At 42.7% G+C, this 21,031-nt stretch overlaps 1 protein-coding gene across 1 annotated transcript in view; it reads right to left on the bottom strand.

Moving 5' to 3' along the window:
* The window catches only part of TAFA3 (TAFA chemokine like family member 3), a 119,225-nt gene that overhangs the window by 60,856 nt on the left and 37,338 nt on the right, over positions 1–21,031 (bottom strand). Inside the window, exons 2-3 of the mRNA XM_048497258.1 lie at positions 11,005–11,093; positions 9,824–9,939 (exon numbers count right to left, since the gene is read on the bottom strand). Of these exons, the coding sequence (XP_048353215.1) occupies positions 9,824–9,938 (115 nt within the window). The 5' untranslated portion in view covers position 9,939; positions 11,005–11,093. The remainder of the gene's footprint in view (positions 1–9,823; positions 9,940–11,004; positions 11,094–21,031) is intronic.

Below are 21,031 nucleotides of genomic sequence, written 5' to 3'. Positions count from 1 at the left end.
GCGATACAGATACCGGAGAGGTTGAACAACTAGCCTCGTGGTGCCACTGGAACAATCTAGAACTGAACACACTTAAAACCGTAGAAATGGTGGTAGATTTCAGGAGAAACCCTCCCATCCTACCTCCTCTCACAATACTAGACAACACAGTATCAACAGTAGAGACCTTTAAATTTCTAGGCTCCATCATATCTCATGACCTAAAATGGTCACCTAATATCAAAAATGTCATTAAAAAAGCACAACAAAGAATGTTCTTTCTGCATGCCTAACTCAGGAAGCTCAAACTGCCCAATGCTGAGCTGCTGATACAGTTCTACAGAGGAATTCATTGAGTTCCTGTTATCCTAGCCTCTGATAACTTTTGTGTGGTTTGGTTCTGCAACCCAACAAGATCGACACAGACTTCAGAGAATAATCAGAACTGCAGAAAAAACAATTGCTGCTAACCTGCCTTCCATTGAGGACCTGTATACTGCACGGGTCAAAAAAAGGGCTGTGAAAATATTTACTGACCCCTTGCATCCTGGACATAAACTGTTTCAACTCTTACCCTCTAAACGTCGCTACAGAGCACTGCACACCAAGACAACTAGACATAAGAACAGTTTTTTCCCGAATGCCATCACTCTGTTAAACAAATAATTCCCTCGATAATGTCAAACTATTTATTATATATTTATTATATAATTACTGCACTACTTTTTTCATCATTCCTATTACCCATCTCCTCCCAATTATGACTGTATGACTATAGCCTGTGCTGACATTACATTTCATTTTATTTTATGATTTTACATTTTATGTTTTTATTACTATTGATTGTTTCCTGATTGCTTACTAGACCTATATGACAATCATTAAGTGCTGTACCTTATGATTCTTGACAAATGTATTTTCTTTTATGTACACTGAGAGCATATGCACCGGAGACAAATTCCTTGTGTGTCCAATCACACTTGGCCAATAAAGATTCTATTCTATTCTATTCTATTCTAGAAGCTGTTGCTTTCACTTCAGCAAAGCCATGTGTGAATACTGGGGAAGAGTGTTTTCTACCTGATCTATCCTGATCAGGATTTGTGCTCTCTATAATATAGGAGCTTTGCTCCAACAACCTTCTTTCAAATTATATGGAACTCTGAGGAACAGAACCTAAAGAGAGTGCTTCTTCACAATGACTACAAAAGGATTGAAAAATTCATCCAATGGATGCAGACTTCTGCAGTCTTAAGGACTGGGGGTGGTGGGAAAAGTACACCAACATACAGGGTCCTTCCCTGGCACCACAACTCCACATGCAGGCAGAAAAAACAGCTAGGACCCAACACAGTAAGGAAAGACTGTTGGGGCCCTGCTGGAGTTCTCAGTTTGGTGTCAGGACAGCTGAAGGGAGGGGTGATCCAGCAACCCAGTAGGAGAAACAAAGCAGGAGTGAATCAACACCACACTCAGAGAAGGGATGGGCTATTTGCATCTTTAAAGGCTGGCTCCTGGGGAAAAGCAAAGGTGGAGATTATGAAAAAGTATGATTATGCTGATTATGAAAAAGATCTAAGGAGAACTTTTTATTATTATTATCAGCAAGCCTTTATTGGCATAGACAACAGTACAGCAATAGTAAAAAAATTGATTTAATATATATACAGTACAGGAAATAAATGTTAAGTGGAGGGAAATCTACTGGCATTTAGTAATTTCCAGGAGAAAGTCTGCCACTATCATACAGAGAGAAGGATCAGGATTGTCCAGCAAGTAGTGTACTCTAAATAAATCGGGGAGATCGGGTAAATGTAAAGGAGTAAGATTCACATACTTGGATCTGATTTCCTTGAATCTGAAACAGTGTAGTAATTGGTGGGCCAGAGATTCAACTGAGCCATCATTACACGGGCACAATCTTTTAGCCTTTTCTTGCTTGTTAAATCTGCCATGTAACAAGGCAGAAGGCATAACATTAAACCTGGCGAGCATTATGGCTCTCCTTTGAGCAGGGTTTATTAAACAATACAGGTAGTGTGCCAAGCGGCCCTGTTCAAATGAGAGAGAAAAATACAGGGGGGAGCATGTTTTCTTGGCTGCAGTGATTAGGGTAGAGAACTCTCTATCCAATAGTTGACCTTTTAATTTTCTATAGGCTTCTGAATAGGACAAAGGGCAAAATGAATCCACTGACAGTCCAATAGAAGCCATTTTTTCTTCGATTATGGAAAACCAGGGGTTGGAATGGGTGTCAGAGAGCAGACGGTGGACCAGGGAATTACAGTCCGAGAGAAAACGGATCCGCAGCCAGAATCTAAAAGCCCTCAGGCAAGCGGCTGATTCCAAGGAGTTTTGACCTAACTCCAGACAAAGGGCTGCATAGGGCATGCAATTTGGAAGAATTGCGGAGAACCTTCTAAGGAGAACTTATTAATTAGTTTAAATTTATTTCATTTTATTTTATAAAACTGATTTTTTTTCTACCCAATGAATATTTGTAAAGCATGAAATGTGGCCCTCATACTGAAAAGGGTAGAGACCCCTCCCATAGAATCTTCCTTTCAAAGCAGCCATTTTCTCCAAGTTGTAATTCCAGAAGATTTCCAGTCACCCCCCAGAGGTTGACAACCCCAAAAACATCACACTTGAACACTTTTTAAAAATAATTTTTATTGATTTTATAACCATTACAATAATGTTGTTTTTTAATTCCGATTAATAGGATGATGACACGACAAAATATCGAGGACTGATTCACTCAAAACCTCTCCCCCTGATTGTGACCTCAAGTACATTATTACATTCAATGTGTCAAAAATGGCAACTTAGCCCGAAGCACATTTCCTCCAGCTTTCCCCAGAAAATCTGGACAGTAGTGCATAAAAAATAAACTCTGCTGCATGCTTCATTGTTGTCATCTTGGAATTCCACAGGCACAGAGATCATAATTAATTCCTACATCCATGTGAATAGCATTGCATTATTCAATATGAGGTGCATACTAAAAATACAGCAGCAGGAAGGAACTGAGGCTCAGAGATAAAGTATATTCTGGGCATGTAGAAGGCTCCAAATTCAATCCAGAGCATTTGCAGTTAGAAGACCTTTGAAAGACACCTCTACAGCAGATAATACTGAGCTAGATGGCTCAGTTATCTGACTTGGTATTCATATACATCCAGGTAACAAATACAGCTTTATCTGATATACGTATACCACATTGTTCCTTGGGAAAGCTCAGACTTCAGACTTTCTGCATTCCTCGCTTTAATTTCCAAACATGCGAGTATTCCATTAAGAAATCTTTATCTTTATCTTTATCAACCTTTAATAGGCATAAATGGATCAGGATTTACACAGACACATTCTGCAGTCTCAAGTATAGTTCAGTAGCAAGGAAATAGTCCACATAACTTGACGGTTGACTTCGAGGGATTCAAATCACTTCAGATTTTTTTTTAAAAGGAAATAACCAGAGCAATAATAAATACCTCTACACATCGATATAAAAATACAATCTAATATAAAATTACAATAAAAATAGATCTGTTTAGCAAGTTAAAAGCAAAATAATACAGCAATAGGTATCCTACCATGCCGAATATTAGACAGATTAGGGAAGATACCTATCTTTTATAAGAAGATCTACGTTTGTTTTGTATATCATATTTGATATTTAAAATTTGATTCTGTGCCAAATAATAATGAACCAATTTGGTTTGGTGTGCTGGTATAATATATATAGTTATATATTTTTAAAATACAGTTAAAAATAATAAAATGGGAATAAATTAGCACTTTAAAATGGTTGTCAAGTATAGAGCTACCATACGTGTTGTATGAGCATTGTAATCTCCAAGAAGAAAACGTATGGCAACAGTAGGATTAGAATTTTTCCTTGCCACTAATAAAGGGTGGATTAATCTGAGACCCGCATCAGCATTTATTTGGCACTCTAGGAGGACATGGGTAAGAGAGTCAGTGGAGCCACAGCGACAGTGTCTTTGTTGTTTTGGAATTTGGTGATACCTTCCGTTGGTAGAGGCTGAAGGAAAACTGTTGAATCTGGCTAACATAAATGCCCGACGGTGGGCAACCGGTAAAGTAGCTGCTAGGTAATTGGCTATAACTCTATACTTGGGAAGGATGCCCAAAGCTCGAGGAGAACAGACTGGAATTTTTGATGTATAGAAAGCCTGGCGTTCCATTAAGAAATCAAGAGCGGAGCTCCCAGAAAAAATGAAAAGTACTACAAGGACATTTTGACACTATTACATGTTCAGTCTGCAATAGAAATGTAATTAGTGCCCCCCCCCCATTAACTCTAACCCTAACCCTATTAATAGGCTGGTTTTTAGACAGAGCATCTCTAACCACCTTATACTAAATCACAACTTTGGTCTATTCAAGCTTAGCACTGTCTAGTCTCCAGGTCTGAGGCTGATCACATCATCTGCTTTAACTGAAAACACCAGAGAAAGAATCTGAGATCTTCTGCATGTAAAGCATGTACTCTACCATTAGGAACAGTTGTTTCCAAAGATAGACTAGGCTAAGAGCAAGTGATTGGCCCAAGGTCATTCAATCTGCGTCACTGTTTGAACCTGCATCTCCCCAGTCTCAGCCAAAAAGCATCAGTAATTTTGTATGGTGTGACAGACAGAATATCCCAGCCTACATCAGTGAAAAAGGAAAAGAAGGCAGTGAAAAATGGCAAGACAATTGTCAGGGTCACAGAAGCAACACCATATAGAGTGTTCCATTATTCTTGGCACTGGTTTTATGCCTAATAAAGGTTTTGGATTTGGATTTGGAGTGTTCCATTAGCTTCTGAGTGGCTAATGGAACCAGGCACAAGCAGGTACCTCACTCTATACAGGCCTCCCTTTGAGGTTGACCCAGAAATTGAGGCTGGTTCAGAACACAGCAGCAAGACTCATCACCAGGACACTGGTAAGGGAGCATATTACACCAGTCTTACATCAGCTGCACTGACTGCTAGTCAAGTTCCAGATCATGGTCAAACTGTTGGTTCTAACCTTTAAGACCTTGAGCAGTTTAGGACCCTCATATCTTTGAGACAGTATTTCCCCATATCGCCCATGGAGGTCACTTCGATCATCTGATGGCAATTTGTTGGTTGTCCCCAGCCTGAAAGATATCTGGTTGGCTTCAACCAGAGCCAGAGATTTCTTGGCCCTGGCTCCAGTCTGGTGGAACTCTTTGTCAGCTGTGAGACCTTAATCAGATCCACAGGGCCTGTATGACAGAGATGTTCTACTGGGTCTTTGGTTGAGGCCATCTCATGAGTTGGGTATGCCATCTATAGTAGTCAGCCTCCCATACCATATTTACATCTGGTGTTGACTCATTACCATCAGCACCATACCATTAGAATCTGCCTCCCCCTCCATTTCCCTTTTTCTCTCCTTGGTAAATTAATAATGGAAAATGGAGAGAGAGTACTATTAGGCTTGGGGATATTAATTGGCAGCCATCTGTGTTGGTTTTAAGCAGTAACCTATAATTGCTAAATTTGAATTTATTGTAGCCCTTCATCTGAGAAAATTATTGTATTATTTTAATCTATGCTTGTAAGCCACCCTGAGCCCGACTTCAATTGGGAATTGGGTGGGGTATAAATATAATTTAAAAAATAAAAGCACGGATAACAACTGGACGTTTGCTGCCACCAGATTCCAATGGCCTCTTAAAAGCTGTGCGTCTACACAGTGTTGCAGCTGCAGCCCAGCAGCACCATCACCGTCATTTATCTGCTGGTAAGGGTATCATCTCCCTCTTCCACCTTTCATAGTTGTGGAGGCTGGGATATTCCTTGAGCCCATGAGCTGCTGCTGTCCAGCCTTCTAATCACTGTCCCACACTGGCTTGCTAAGCAATTTGGAGGAACATTGGTTTGGCCAGGAAGCCAAAACATGCCAAAGACCCACTACACACATGCTCTTTAATCTCAGAAGCCTACAATTACAGCCTACTTCTAGGCACAGAGGTTGAAGTATTAACTCTGGTTCAAGATGCAACGTATGTGAGTGGAATTGAAATCATAATAGGCAGGTACTTCTTCAACTTCTATCAACTCCCACCCCTTTCAAAAAAGAATGAATTCAGCTTCCAAATGAGAACTGAAAATAACTTGCATACTAAAAATGACAAAACTGTATTTACAACTCAGAGGACTACATTGCAAGCATGCCTCAGAGACTGAAGCCGCATTTGCCTTTATTCTCCCCAGACAGGTGCTTATTATGCATTTCTTGATCTCTCTCTCTCTTTATAATTCCTACCACACTCTGAGACACATGCTAGACAGTAGCAACTGGATTTCAGCACCTGCAGTAAACTAAAGGGGCTCCCCCAAGCCTGCGAATAGGAATGGCTCCAGAAGTTTCTTAGACAGCCACTCTCTTTTAATTGCTCCCTATAGCATGGAGCAATTAGGGAAGCAAGACTCAGGCAGAAACCCTTTGAAGTTATCCTATTCGGCTCTCCTTCTGCCTAGGGTTTCATAGCACTCTATTCAGAGATGGAAGAAACAGTGAAACAGATTTCTGGCATACACAATACATGTGTGTTGCTACTACATACACACTTCTGAATCTCGGTGGGGGGGGAGGGGTTCTGGCCCAGTTCTGCTAAGCTGCCTAGTGCAAATCCTAAACTGTGAGTCATGTGCCAAAAACCCATTGCCCCCTTAGTGTATTTCCCTACCTCACTCCAGGCTAAAACCCTGCAAGAAGAAGAGGAGAAAAAAGGCAGCTTAGGTGGACCCCAGTTTCTGCTGCCTTGCCGCTAGGAAACGGCATCTCTGCTTTTCTTTTTTTAAAACAATGCAAACAACTAGGTCAGATATATTGTGCCTGAAGTACAGACCAGCCCACGGAGAGAAGGGAAGAAGAAAAATAACAGATGCACCACACTGGGAGGAAATCAGGCCATAACTTTATTTATTACAGGTTCCTCAGATCTCAGCACAGAATAGGCTGGGGACAGCAGGTGCAAGTAACAGCCCAACTGTTGGAGTAACTGAGAACAGAAGGCTGGCAGTGGTAGAAACTGCTATACACACCCATCACCATCCTCTTGTGGGCATGGCCAGCCCCAAGGTTGGCTATCCTGTGTCTCACCTGCGAGCTCCTTTTGGTCATTGAGGGAGCCCACCCTGCACTATGTTCCCCAGCCAGTGCCTAAATGCCAGCAGACAGTTGTGACAATTATGCTCTTTTTAACAGTGCAAACAGTAAACACAGTAAATATATTCTTCACTATGGGAAAGGTGAAATTTTCAGGGCCTATCAGCCAATTAGTGCTGGGTAAAATTCTTTTCCAGTCTGTTTAACCAGAAACCCATTGGAGTCATAGTTAAGGATGAGTAGCACCACCGTTAATAAACACCGGGAACATAGGGTGGGGAAATGAATTTTCATCGAGAGAGAGAGTAGCTGAATGCCAAGTACATCTTCAGTCTGATCCTTTTAACTCAACTGTTTGTCAGGACAGAGGTCTGCATGCCCTGCTCATTTTGGTGATAGGCAAACTTTTGGGGGTGGGGGTGGGGTGGGAGGGGGCTGCAGGAAGTTCCTTGAGAGTTGACTGGCTGGCTGGCAGCCAATGCTGGATCCAACTGCCACAAAATCAACTTTACTTCCCCCCCCCCCTCTATCCAGGCACAAATGGCCACCCAACCCATGGCTAAGAGCTTGTCTTACACTTCTAAGAATATGGTTTCCTACCATAGAATCATAGAGTTGGAAGAGACCACAAGGCCCATTAAGTCCAACCCCCTGCCATGCAGGAAAAGACAATCAAAGCACCCCTGACAGATGGCCATCCAGTCTCTGTTTAAAAACCTCCAAAGAAAAAGACTCCACTACACTCTGAGGAAGTGTATTCCATAGTCGAACAGCCCTTACTGTCAGGAAGTTCTTCTTAATGTTTAGGTGGAATCTCTTTTCGTGCACCTTGAACCCATTACTCCTTGTCCTAGTCTCTGGAGCAGCAGAAAACAAGCTTGCTCCCTCTTCAAGATGACATCCCTTCAAATGTTTAAACATCGCCATCATGTCCCTTCTTAACCTTCTCTCTTCCAAACTAAACATACCCACCTCCCTAAATCTCTCCTTCCAGGGCAGAGATTCCAGACATTTTACCATTTTGATTGCCCTCCCATTCCAGCTCGTCAATATCCTTCTTGAATTGTAGTGCTGAGAACTGAACACAGAATTCCAGGTAAGGTCTGATCAATGCAGAACAGAGAGGTACTATTACGTCCCTTGATCTAGACGCTATTCTCCTATTGATGCACCCAAAATTGCATTGGCTTTCTTGGCTGTCACATTGGACCTGTTATCTAAGGAAGACTTGCAATATGTCACATAATTCCTTAACTGAATCAACAATGCAGTGTCTTACAAGTGGAGACACTAGTACCAAACTGCTTCCAGTTTCTACCCACTCTGAAAAAGTGCTCATTTCAGTTCTGCCTGACAGAAAACAAGGCAGACACAAAAGCTGTTTCTCCCTTCCCCAGAAGCCTCACAAACAGGAAGAAGGACCTGTGCCCTAGACACATTGTTTTCAGTGCTGGAAGAAGTGCACATGGGTCTGGCTTCTTTCCTTCTCCAACTGTGAAAAGCCTGGTGGTTTGTTGAAGCTATCAGAAACATTCCTAACATAACACTAGTTTACATGTGCCCCCAGGTCACATTTCTGTAGTGCAAACCCCACAGAATTATCAGTTCCATCTCCATAGAAAGACCAGTCACAACTGCTCCAAAGGAGGTGAATAAAGCCAAATTACCACCCAGCACCATTTAGTCAAAAGTCTTTTCTGCACAGCACAAATATACCACCTTAAGGATGTTATAAAAAGATCAGTTTTCTTTCTTCCTTTTCACATGTATGCCTTTCATAATGTTCTGCAAGTGTTGTGAAGTTCCTGAAAATAATTCAGGTTGGTTTAGGGGCTCTACACAGAAAATACTTCCTTTTTATTTTTATTTTTTTATCATGATTGCATAGCTTCAAAACCACAAAGACAAAAATCTTTGCAGCCATGCTGTTTCTTGCAGTCTGATTGGATAGACGCATTGCTCCCTGTCTCCTTCACTTCTATTGGTCAGCACAGCAAACATTCCCCTCAGATTTCTTTTTCTGCAGTACAATATAGAACTATAACAACGGAATGAATTCCCCCACCCCATCCTTCTTAAAAATTAATGATATAATCAATAAAAATACAATGTTAATAAACATGAGAATCTTCCCTGTCCCCTTGCAAACACCCCGTCATGGTTTCCCTCATGTGCAACTGTGTAGCTTTGCACTTTCAACAGATGATTTTTTTTAAAGGTAAAACAGCACTTTAATGAAACAGGCATGCTGTAATAATTGTGCCATTGAGGGAAATGGCAGACAGTATTGCTACTAAAGGAGAACATTTACTTGGGAGTTTCACAAAATATTAGGAGGGGCAGAGTCAGCCTAAAATGACAGGTGGCAGTAAAAATTTAAGTAGCAGAGTGGAATGGGGGGGTTAAAATTGGGCAGGAGAAATAATATGTTTCTTGCCTCCTTTGTTCACGCAAGCCAAGCAGAAGACGTCTTCAACCCAGCATGGGAAAAAAGAACACTAGTTTAGCGATTTTTGAAAAACTTGGATTGAGCACAAACAACACGTTTTCAAATTGTTTTGGGGAAAAAGCTGTGCAAACATCCTCCCCAAAACGCTTTTAATAATGTCCTGAAAATGTTATATTTGTGCTGTGCAGAAAAGACCATAGCTACAATATTACTGCACAGCTGGAAAAAGCCTTAGACCTACCTGAATGGATTCTGTGGTGTGATGAGGCCAGCGTCAGCCTTCCCCATAGTGTTATAAGGCAGAGAGAAAGCACCAATACCCCTTTGCTCAAGCTTCGGATATCCCTTTCACTCATTCTGCCATGGAAGGACAAAAAAAACACTCTTAAAATTCAAATGACAGGGATGGAAAGCCTGAGGACCCAAGTGCTGAAAGATACAACTACAACTTCACCTCATGCAGACTAGATGAAGTTATTCTTTTTTTAGAACTTATACAATGGACTGTTCAACATCTCTAAATTAAAACATTTGGAAAAAAATCACAGTCTATAAAACCCCCTACAGATTGGTTTAAAGAGTGGTGTTACCTGAAGCCACACATTTCTAAGGAAAAATGATATATTCTCTGTGCATAGTACTCTAGGGTACATCACAAACTTCAGTGGGGCAAGGCATTTACCCAGCAATTACAGGAAAATAACGCTGAGCAATGGCCATGATAATAACCTGTCCTTGAACACAGCAAATAGCATAGTGCTGTAAGCACCACTTCCTTGAGTTGCAGTTCATAAGTAGTTAAAAAGGTCAGGAAGTTCTGGGAAACTCCTAACGATCAATACTATTAAAATTTCCAAATAACTACCGTATATACTCGCGTATAAGTCGAGTTTTTCAGCCCTTTTTTTAGGCTGAAAAATTCCCCCTTGACTTATACGCGAGTTAGTGGCAGGGCTACCAGGGAGCATGGGGGGTGCGCGCCATGCACCGGGCACACGGCTTTGGGTCACATGGGGGGCAGAAAATTCCCCCCAATCCCTCCCCCTTCCCCTGCGCTCCCCCCCCCCCACTTACTTTAGCAAACAGAGAAGGCTGGAGAAAAGGCCTGCCTGTTCTCTTCCAGGCTGCAAACGACCTGGTGGGAACTACATTTCCCAGGGTCTAATGCTTTGCCAAAAGTAGCTTTGCCAAAAGTAGCAAAATAAAAAATTAGGATTAAAAAGTTAAGGGGTGGGGAGAAGAAAGAATGGTTTAAAGACAACTTGGCATTCAAAAACCTTTCCCGTTCCATCTGCTGATATGTTCACCTGTTTGAAAATAGTTTCCTTTGCAAAGACTCAAACAGCTTTCTCACAGCAACACCTCTTAAGAAGGCAGGGAAAGGCCAATCATTCCAACAAACAATTAAGCAATTTTATTTACCTCCTATTAGGGCTTCACAGCTACCGTCTGCACATTTGCCAATCTCAGATAGACTCGGTATTTGTGAAGAAGGGCAAACATCAGTGCATCTGAAAGTGGAGGAAAAAAAACAGCTACTTAGATGTTTCCATGGACAAAACCAGCAAAATTATTGTCCCAGAGAGCTACCAACAAACTTTGAAATAATCCTTAGCTTGACAATATAGACACCTTTTGACACACAACCCAAAAGCATTTTAACTATACTGTCTCTGGCAGTATGTGAAAGATGGGATAGTTTAAAAACCAGGAATAGCCCACACAGAGAATCAATTACACAACTGCTCCATCCACTCAATCTGCTTTTCCAGGGGTTTCCATTACACTGAGTCCTGTACAGGCTCTCTACAAACATGCTAGCAAAGATACTTTAAGCAAGGTAAGAGCTTGTTACAGCTATCCAATTTCTATCATGCTCATCCATGATATCCCCTTATATATGTGAAAGGTGCTATAACAAGAAACCAGGATTATGAAATCTACAAGCTACTTTTGAGAATATGAAGGCAAAAACCTCTTCAAAACTTGCAGCTGGAAAACCTGCAAATTGAGGCTTCTTGCCCAAATGGATGAAGATTTTCGCCATGTTTCTACATCTGATCAGAAATCTAGAGAGGATACAATACTAGCTTGGCAAACCACCCTATCAAGTGGTTACATGTAAATTATAATAAGACTAACAATAAAGCCCGTTGTGGGGAAAAATACAACTGACTCTAGAAAACTAATCCTCCTAGAGCAAGATATATGGATGGGGCATACTTATAGGAAATGGTGCCAGAGCAAACACTGAAATTGCACCCTTCCCCCAAATCATATGTCAAAAGGGACAGCAGGGTACCTGTGAAGATGGGAAGAGTTCTTCCCATCTTCATAGGCATTCCCCTGTTTGTAAAGCTGGATCTCAATTTTGCAAAGGATGGAGGATCCAGCAGGGTGCCTGTGAAGATAGGCAGAGTTCTCCCCATATCCATAGGCATCCTCCTAGCTTTGCAAAAGGGGGAGCCAGCAGGGAGCCTGTGAAGATGGGGAGCCTGTTATGTGAAGAAATACAAGTGCTGTAACAAGTGGGAACCTGTGTGTGGGGACTCAAAAACACATTACCCCCATCATTTTTCTTCTGTTCTCCCCCTTCTTTTCTGGCTCTCACTTCCCATCCTTTCACCCCTTCTCTTAATTTTTTCTATTTTTGCCCCATTACCCCAACTCTTTCTGCTCTACTACCCCAGCTTTGCTTCTCCCTTTCTGCCCTGCTACCCCAGATCTCTCATTCTGCCCACTTATTCCAGCTCTCTCTTTCTCTCCTCCTTCCCCAACTCTCTATTCTCTATGTTTCTGCCACCCCAACCCAGTTTTCATTCTCTCTTTCTGGCCACCAACCCTACCTCTCTCTTTCTCTTTCTACTTCTCCACAGCATTCATTATGTTTCTGCCCCTACTCCAACTCTCTCTTTCTCTGTTCCCTCAGCCCAATACTTGGTAGCTTGCCTGGAGTGCTCACAATGGGTGTGGTGAGGTCTCTCCCTGCCACAGCCCCATTCTCACCATCTCAGCCAGAACCATTCTGGGTGCAATGAGACCTCCTCCCTTTCCCCCCGCCCCCAGCCTGGGCAGGGCAGCCTGTTCAGTCCTGGCTGCTGGTCAAGGTTTGCTGCTGACTTACTCAAAAGTTGCATCAGGCAAGGAATAAGACAGCTGTGCAAGGACCCCAACTGGAGAGTTGGTTTAGGCAAGGAATAGGACAGCCTTGCAAGGGCCCCAGAGTTACTGGCTGAGTGAGGAGGTGTCATCGGAGTTGTAATCCCATCAGCCCCTCTGTACATGAGAAATGGCACCCTCTGAACTACATCTCCCAGAGTCATTTGCTTTTTCCGGTTTTTTGTTGGGAACATGGTATAGTAAGATACCACTAGCACAAAAAAAAAAAAAACTAAGAGAAAAGTCCCTTTAGGGCAACTCTACTATTCCTCCTTCAATATTATCTATCTAGGAATGGACTGAAATTCTTGTGTCAAACTATATAGACTGGTTAATTTTCAGTATGTCAGTATCTCTAATATCCCTTTTAAGCATAGAAGCTATGGAAAATGATGTTTTCTCATATAATTTGGATGTTGATGTTTCTAATTTCTAATAAACAAAGATATTTTCCAATCAACATTCAGATGGTTGCCAAGGGACATTCACTTGCTGAAAACCAACAACAAAACGTTGAACCCAGATTCTATTATATTGCAGTCTTGGGGTAATTTTAATTCTAAGGCTGCTGCAAAATGGTCTGGCAAGTACTGGCAGCAATTACTGGCACAGGTAGACCAATTATGGAACAGGTGTGGGAGTGTGCCAGCAAGCAGGGGAAGGAAGCCAGGCATCTTCCTCCTAGGCACTTTTCCCAAGTACCTTCTGAACACTACAAAGTGACTGGCCAAGGACTTCAGCCTCATCAAGAATAAGAAAGGCTGGCTGCAGCAGCTAAATGGATTTCGGAATATATCTGGAAAGCTAGGCTGGAATCATGGCCAAAATTCAAGAGCCACAAAGGAAAAAGGGGGAGGGGGAGTTGGGCTACAGTCCAAAGCAGAAAAGCTAATGCTAACTTTGTGATACAAACACTGTTGACTGATAACACTAGTCAGAATTTTATTTCCTAAAGTTCATACACAAACCCTTTTATATTAATCCACTTGGCCCTTTCACCAGGAAATACAAGGGGTAGCAAGCTTATGGAAAGAAAGTGGCCTAGCCAATGCAAGCTCAATTTACCAGTGATATGGAGAGGAAATGACAATTTCATGGCCTTATTTATCACCTCCTGGGATCTAACAGGGTCCAGAGTGAACAACCAGAGAAGCAGTAAAACTTTAGTGCCCAATCAGAATTTATTAACAGTAAGCTGAAGAGTAAGTGCATTTCATTGACATAGCCTAAGCCAGGGCATAGGGCTTGCTCAGGACAGCTCCTTGTCAAAAATTACACTTGGTTTCTGATTATATATCTGTGGGCATTTGTGTGTCTCATTCTCTTGCAAAAAATCATAAACACTTTATGACAGACCATTATCATGGTTTGCTGGCCCCTTCCTCCCCCAACATTCAACACTGTTCTCAATTACGTTATAAGCGCTTTACAAAAATAAATTCTCTCACTACTTTCTCAAGGCTCTCCTTGTTTCCCTCCACTGTCCAACCAACACACCGAATGGGGAGAAAAAACCCAAGGTACTTTCCTTAGTGATCTGAGAGCCTGCGGGGACAGCCTTGTCTTCATGTCTATCTCCCAAAGTAGAGTGAGAATCTGTTATGAGTTCTGAATAGTACACATTCTCTCACTGCCATCTGGAAACTAGTTCAATGTACTAAGATTTCAGCATGTGTCAACATCATAAATGTTCCAGACTGATGAATGCTGTTTGACTACACAGGCACAAAAGCAGCATGTGTATTTGAAATGTACTGATTTAAACAGTGATGCATGTCTTATCCATGCTTCACAAACTCAGCAAACAAGTAAATGGTGAGTGTGAACTAACAACAGCTACTTGGCTAAGTGCCATGCAGCCACTGTGAATACACAAAACTATTCAATATGGTGTGTTTTAAAATGTGAACTATTAATCAGTGTAATTATATGAGATGGGTCAACTCAGCAGAAAAGCTGAGGCAATATGAACAAAGTAAGCTTGATTTTCCGAATGCCCCATCTGAGACAATTGATTTATCCCTGATTACAGCATTTAGCAAAAGCAGTTAGAGGAGCCTTCTGAAGCAGTGACAGAAGCCGGAGCTAGCAAGATCTATCTTTCCCTATATTGGGTTTCCCACATTTCAGTCTCCACAATCTGTTTCAAACCAGTGCACCCAAAGTAAGAAAAGGAAGTGGAGAACCACTTTAAGGTACCAGCGTGAGACTTAAACAAGGACCTCAACCACTCCACAAACAGATAGCCAAGGACGTAGGTAATGGGGGGGGGTCCCTCAGGTTTAACCCCCCCATTACATGTCCAAAGCTCCACCCCCACCCCCACCCACCCCTGTTTGTGGTCTCTTTACTCTCCCTAATCTGAGAGTGAGGTGAGTTCCAAAGAGGGGAAAACACGTGCATAACTGAGAATCAGACCCAAAGGGAATATATGCTCATTGCTCAGGAGACCACAAGTGCATAAATGGCCTGAGTTTGGCTCTTCTGCTCTCCACCACTGCATAACTATTTCATGCAAGAACTCTCCCCCCACACACATACCTGGCACTTTACATTCAAGAAGTTGGGTAGCTTCATGTGGACACTCAGTAATCTATCCTTTCACTCAGAAAAACATTAAATTGGCATGTAGAGTTCAAACATCAAGAGGCATGTAGAGTTAAATTGGCATGTAGAGTTCAAACATTAAGAGGCCTGTAGAGTTCAAACCAAAATTTAAATGTTTATTTACAAGGAAATTGAAGTAAATCATGAAGAGTTTTAAGCCAAGAATCACATCAATAATATAAAAGAAACTGTTCAAAGAAGATCCTTGTTTACAAGATGTTTCTGTCCGGGTGCGGGCGAAGTCCCGGCATTTGGGACTCCCGCCCCCTCCCTCCCCGCACCCAGACTAATGGGCGATCGGGAAAGAGACGCGTCGCCGTGGGGGAGGCGCATCCAGCCAGCAGCCAGGAATGCGGAAGTGGGGAGAGAGCAGAGACCTGGCCGCGCCCGAAACACAGCTGAGCCGGCTTGGCTCAGCTCAGAGAGGCGGCAGCTGGGGAGGGGGAGGACCTTGGAGCGAGAGAGATTACTTAAGGAGGGGAGCCCAAGAGCTCAGGAGCTGCCGCTGCAGCGGGCTGTTGAAGGGAGGGAAGAGGGATGGTTTAGTGAGAGAGAAATCCCAGGAAGGGAGGAGGACGAGCGGGCAAGCCAGGGAGCTGGCTTGACGTTGAGAAGCAGTCAAAGGCTCAGTGAAGCAACTGGCCAGGACGGGACTGCAGGCATAACTACAACTGGCTGCTAGTGAAGAAACTACAGCCAGTCCAAGGGAGGGAAGCCACCGGGGACCTGGGTGGTGAGGTTTGGGTACCAGGGTGGGCAGCCTACGTCACTAGGTGCCCTGTGGGCAAAACTGTTTCTTGGCCCTCCGGGCCAACAGGAAGAGAACACCTCTGGGGAAGTCAGCCCCCAGGAAAGGGAGGGAGGGAAGGAGCCCACACCTGAAGGCCCGGGGGGTGGGGGGGAAGGGGAAGCGCCACAGTTTCAATGCCTTTAAATTGCTGTTACAAGTGTAGCACTGGGCACTAACTCTAGTGCCTTAAAGTTTGTTACAGTCGCTTAGAAAAAATTATCCTAATCCTCAAGAACTGTTTCTTTTACTGTTTAGAAATCTCCAATTCCAGTGCTGACAAGACTCCTTATTTCAGTTAAGGGTAACCAATACAGGTCATAAACCACTAACTCTTAGACTATCTCAGTTATCCCAGTCATCTGTTGCACACCATGCTTACTAGAGAACAACCTGTGGTATTCCTCCAGAAAACCTAATTCTTTCTCTATTTACATTTCCACTACCCTCAGGAGCTTCACTGTCCCATATCTGGATGAGTTCTCTTCAGAGAAACTAAACCAAGGTTGTTTCCCCACTTCTAAGATGGTGGTTGATATGCACCGGTTTCGTTTGTTCCAGGACCTTTTGAGCGCGGGGTCATGTTCCCCACCACAGCTTCTGCCCTTGGTCCAATGAACGTGGCAGCCATGCAGCAGCCAGGTAGGATTCCCCATGATCTGCTCAGGGGGTGTCCTGATTGGCTGCTGCGTTGTGCTGGGGCGGGAATTTTTTGTTTTGTTTTCAAAGGGACAAATTAACGTCTCCACGGCTATTTGAGCACACACAATATGTGTCTATACCCATGTGTGCTCAAACTATGTGCAGACGTAGATTTCTAGTGTTAAAAATAAAAAATTTAATAACCGGCTGTGCGCGCATCGCGCACACCCCACCATGGCCTGATTGGACAGGAGGGTCACATTACTAAGTGGCAGGAAAATTGAAACCCGGAGTCGCCCCCTGGGCTTTCCCACTGTTTTTCCAAAAGGCGCTGTTCCGAACAGGAACAGAAATGACGCACGCTGAGGGGGTAGGAGAGCAGCAGAATTGGAGCAGCTGCGTTGTCACCGCTGCTGTAGTGGGGAGTGCGGCTGGACCCCGCACTACTTGCCACGAGTAGCACATAACAAAAGGTGAGTTGGGAAACGGCCCAAATCACCAGTGAGATTAATGGTGTAATGGTTACCTACAGGGCCTTGGTGCAGATTCCTACACAGAAATCTGCCTTTATTGACTCCAAGTTGCTCAGCTCTCACAGAACTGGCCCTCAGCCTCCATAACATGGATCTATATCAGAATAACACACTCACTCTGGTATTCCCAACAGTTCTCACCTCAGCACCAACTTCAGGTTAAGAGCGTCCAGCAGCTCTCTCTAGCCAATCAGGTTGCAGTCTCTGGTAACCCTTTAAGCTCGCAACATTCTAAGGTCAGAATGAGCTTAAGTATATATTATACCTTCACAAGAACCCCTATCTTTGTACACCACAAAAGACTCTCTGAATAAATAATGTAGTTTAATGCCAAAGTAGGAGCCCCAGAACTAACAGGAATTTCTCCTGAATGCTCTTACACTTGAGTAACTCACCTAATAAAATGCCCCAAGGAGCACCTTGAGTAAAAGCCTTATTATCCTCAGCCTCCAAAAGCTCTCTCAACCCAGAAGTAATTGACTCAAGTTTGCTGGATGACAACCTGAGCATACAAAACCCTCCTTACTACTCAATTTATGTCACAAGTTCAATTCCAAGCTTAGGGAGCTTTGTTAGACCAGCCCAAGCCAGTCCAAAATCCTAGTAACTCAATCACTCTATCCCAACACTCTGCTGTCCTCCTTTCACCTTCTGTACATGCTTCTGAGTTCAGTACTCAAAATTCAAGCACACCAATGGGAAACCAAACCCCACACTCTTGATCTAACGCTATTGTGGATCCTAAACTCTACTGTTCCAAACCCCACAAAAGGAGCATCTAGAGTCGTTGCTTGCTGCAAAAGTTTGTCAAAGATTGCAAATGGAAACATGCTTTGCACCCAAAACACACAGCAGCCTTCAATAATTTGCTAATAGGTTTTGTCAATTCAATAATTCTGTAATTTGTTATTAACATTATGCAGGTAGCTTAATTGAATTTTAACAAATTCAAACTAGTTAAACATGTTCTAATTGAACCAAAGTTCTGACTTGTTAAACAATCAACCTAATTATATTTGAACTGGAAATGGGGATAAGCTTAATTTGTTTCAGAATCAATCATCAGCACATGAGACCTCGAATCAAGCAGTTAGTATTCGGTACAGAAGAAACTGAGAGTCTTTACAGAGTATATACCTTGTACTTTGGTGAATTTCTTTTTGTGTGATTCTGGTGACGTAAATTACTAATAAAAAATTTAATGGGAAAAAAAGACTGGAAACCAATCAGAAATTTACCGTTAATCACTATGCAGCTCCAATGAGATATACTTTCTCCCCACAGAGCATACAATTCAGTGGTCAATGAACAGGAGAGAAAAACCATCAGAGACAAGGAGAAAGTCACATGAGGACTTTCCTATGAGGAAAAGCAAGTTTATTTGTTTGCTGTTCACATGAAGGTGCTTAATGCTGAATCAGACCCTTGGTCCGTCAAGATCAGCATTGTCTATTTACATTGTCAATCACTCTCCAGGTTCTCAGACCAACCTAGAATTGAATCTTGATAAAATAGTGAGATGCTTATTAACAAGGCTGATGTTCTAGAGGGCACTGAGTGACCTACTGTGGTGGGGTGATTCTTTTGCTTGCAGGTTCAACCTGGATACGTAGTTTATAATGGCTGCCTGGTGAGCCTTCTTTAAATGTATTTGTTTACATTGATAATCTGCTCTTGCCTGTCTAGTAGGGCTCAGAGTGCCAACAACAAATGCATACTATAATTAAAACTCTTAAAACCACAATAAACTCAATATACAACATAATTACTATATTACATCTGGAATAAAAATTATCTTTTCTTCTACACTCAGCCAGACAGGCATATCGATCGATGGAATAGTAATTCTCAGTACTGGGTTACTGTGAAATACTCCATATGGGGCCATTCTTAAGACAACTAAACAACTAGGGCAATTGTCTTTGGATAGCAGCAAGCTGATTATAACATATACCTGCACTAGTTACATATATTCGTTTGGGCTCAATTTAAGGTACTGATTTTTATTCTTAAAACCATTCTTGATCTAGGACCCACATACTTGCCTTTGAATCAAAGATCCAGTGTGGTGCAATGATTAAGAGCAGAAGACTCTGATCTGGAGAACCGGGTTTGATTCCCCACTCCTCCACATTAGCAGCGAATTTTTATCTGGTGAACTGGATTTTCCCACTCCTCTGCATGACCTTGGACTAATCACGGTTCTTGCAGAACTCTCTCAGCCCCACCTGCCTCACAAAGTTTCTGTTGTGGGAAGAAGAAGGGAAGGAGTTCGTAAGCCACTTTGAAACTCCTTACAGAGGAGAAAGGCAAAATATAAATCCAAATTCTTCTTTTTATTCTATGAACTTGTGTGAAAACTATACCCTTCCGAAGAGCTCTTGTTGGCTATTCAATCCTTCAAGTTTGTAATATTAGATTCAACTTACTCATGGTCTTTCTCTATAAAACTCCCAAGTTTTTAGAAAGGCCATCCAGAACAGACAGAAAGGTCATCAACTTAATGACATTTAGAAAGTTGTGTAGGGCAGTTTTATTTAGGAGGGGTTTAATGGCAATGAGAAACTCTTCCAAATCTTTAACCTTATTAAAAGGCACTGCTGATCATGCCCAAGGTGGATTAGGGCAGCAGTACTGGTGGAAGGCTGTTAAACCCTTTCCCTATATGTGTATCTTTCTTTTGGGCAGTTAACTTCATCTTCAGGAATGACTGAGGTCAGATAAATTGTGCAGGGAGAAAGGGTTAAGCATCCTGCCTGCCATGACTAATTTTCCACCAAAGCTACCCAAAGCCACTATGCTATCAGAGCAGCCCCAACCAAGAGCTGGGCACCCAGCTGTAGCATCATGGCTGTGCTCAGCTGCCCCCCCCCCCCTGCAATGAGGCTTCCCAGAGATGCGAGGAGGCTTGAAAACTGAAAGAGTCATAAGAACATAAGAACAAAAAAAAGAGCCTGCTGGATCAGACCAGAGTCCATCTAGTCCAAGACTCTGCTACTCGCAGTGGCCCACCAGGTGCCTTTGGGAGTCTCCCCACCACCAAAAAGCCTCTGGGCCTCAATAGATCTATGGTACTCAAAAGAGTGGTTTAAGTCTGAGAAAAATCCCACCAGCAAAGGTCAGGAGGGAGCTGACTAACATCAGCTCCATCTCTAGCCCACACTCCCAGCCCACCCTGCTACACCCTGACACTAGCATGTCATTTGGCATCATGTTCCAATGCCGGGAGGGGGAGCAGCGGCTGCACACCAATGAAATCATCCCTCTACCAGGGTAGGTGCCCCAGGAAGGGTGAATCTGCCAGTGTGGTACTCCCAAGAGCAGATTCAGCCCCCTCTTTGAATGGGGCTCTAAGCTTGAGATTGTTTCTTTCCCTTAGGCAGACATTACTATATCAGGCTTCTAGTTCTCATTCCCAAACTACCCCCTGCTTGACTATACAAGAGCAGAAACTCTAGTTGTATTATCTGTCCTAAAAGGTGTTTCCTGAATGGCAGCCTCCCAGCAGGAAAAGGTTAACTGTTTCCAGCTAGAGTTTTAAAAAGACATTATGACCCCCATCTCACTGTCTTCAGTGGTGCTGTCCATACAAGACTAGAGGACCATATTAAAATGTATGCCTTCCTTTCAGAATTCTCTCAGGCATATAAATGGAACAAAGGTTGTTTGCTATCTGTTTGTTTCATAGTCATTTATTGCTATGCAGAGCGCAACGTTGCAT

The sequence above is a fragment of the Sphaerodactylus townsendi genome, linkage group LG05, assembly GCF_021028975.2.
Source record: "Sphaerodactylus townsendi isolate TG3544 linkage group LG05, MPM_Stown_v2.3, whole genome shotgun sequence".
Lineage (NCBI taxonomy): Eukaryota > Metazoa > Chordata > Lepidosauria > Squamata > Sphaerodactylidae > Sphaerodactylus > Sphaerodactylus townsendi.
This window is presented reverse-complemented; position numbering and strand designations above follow the sequence as displayed.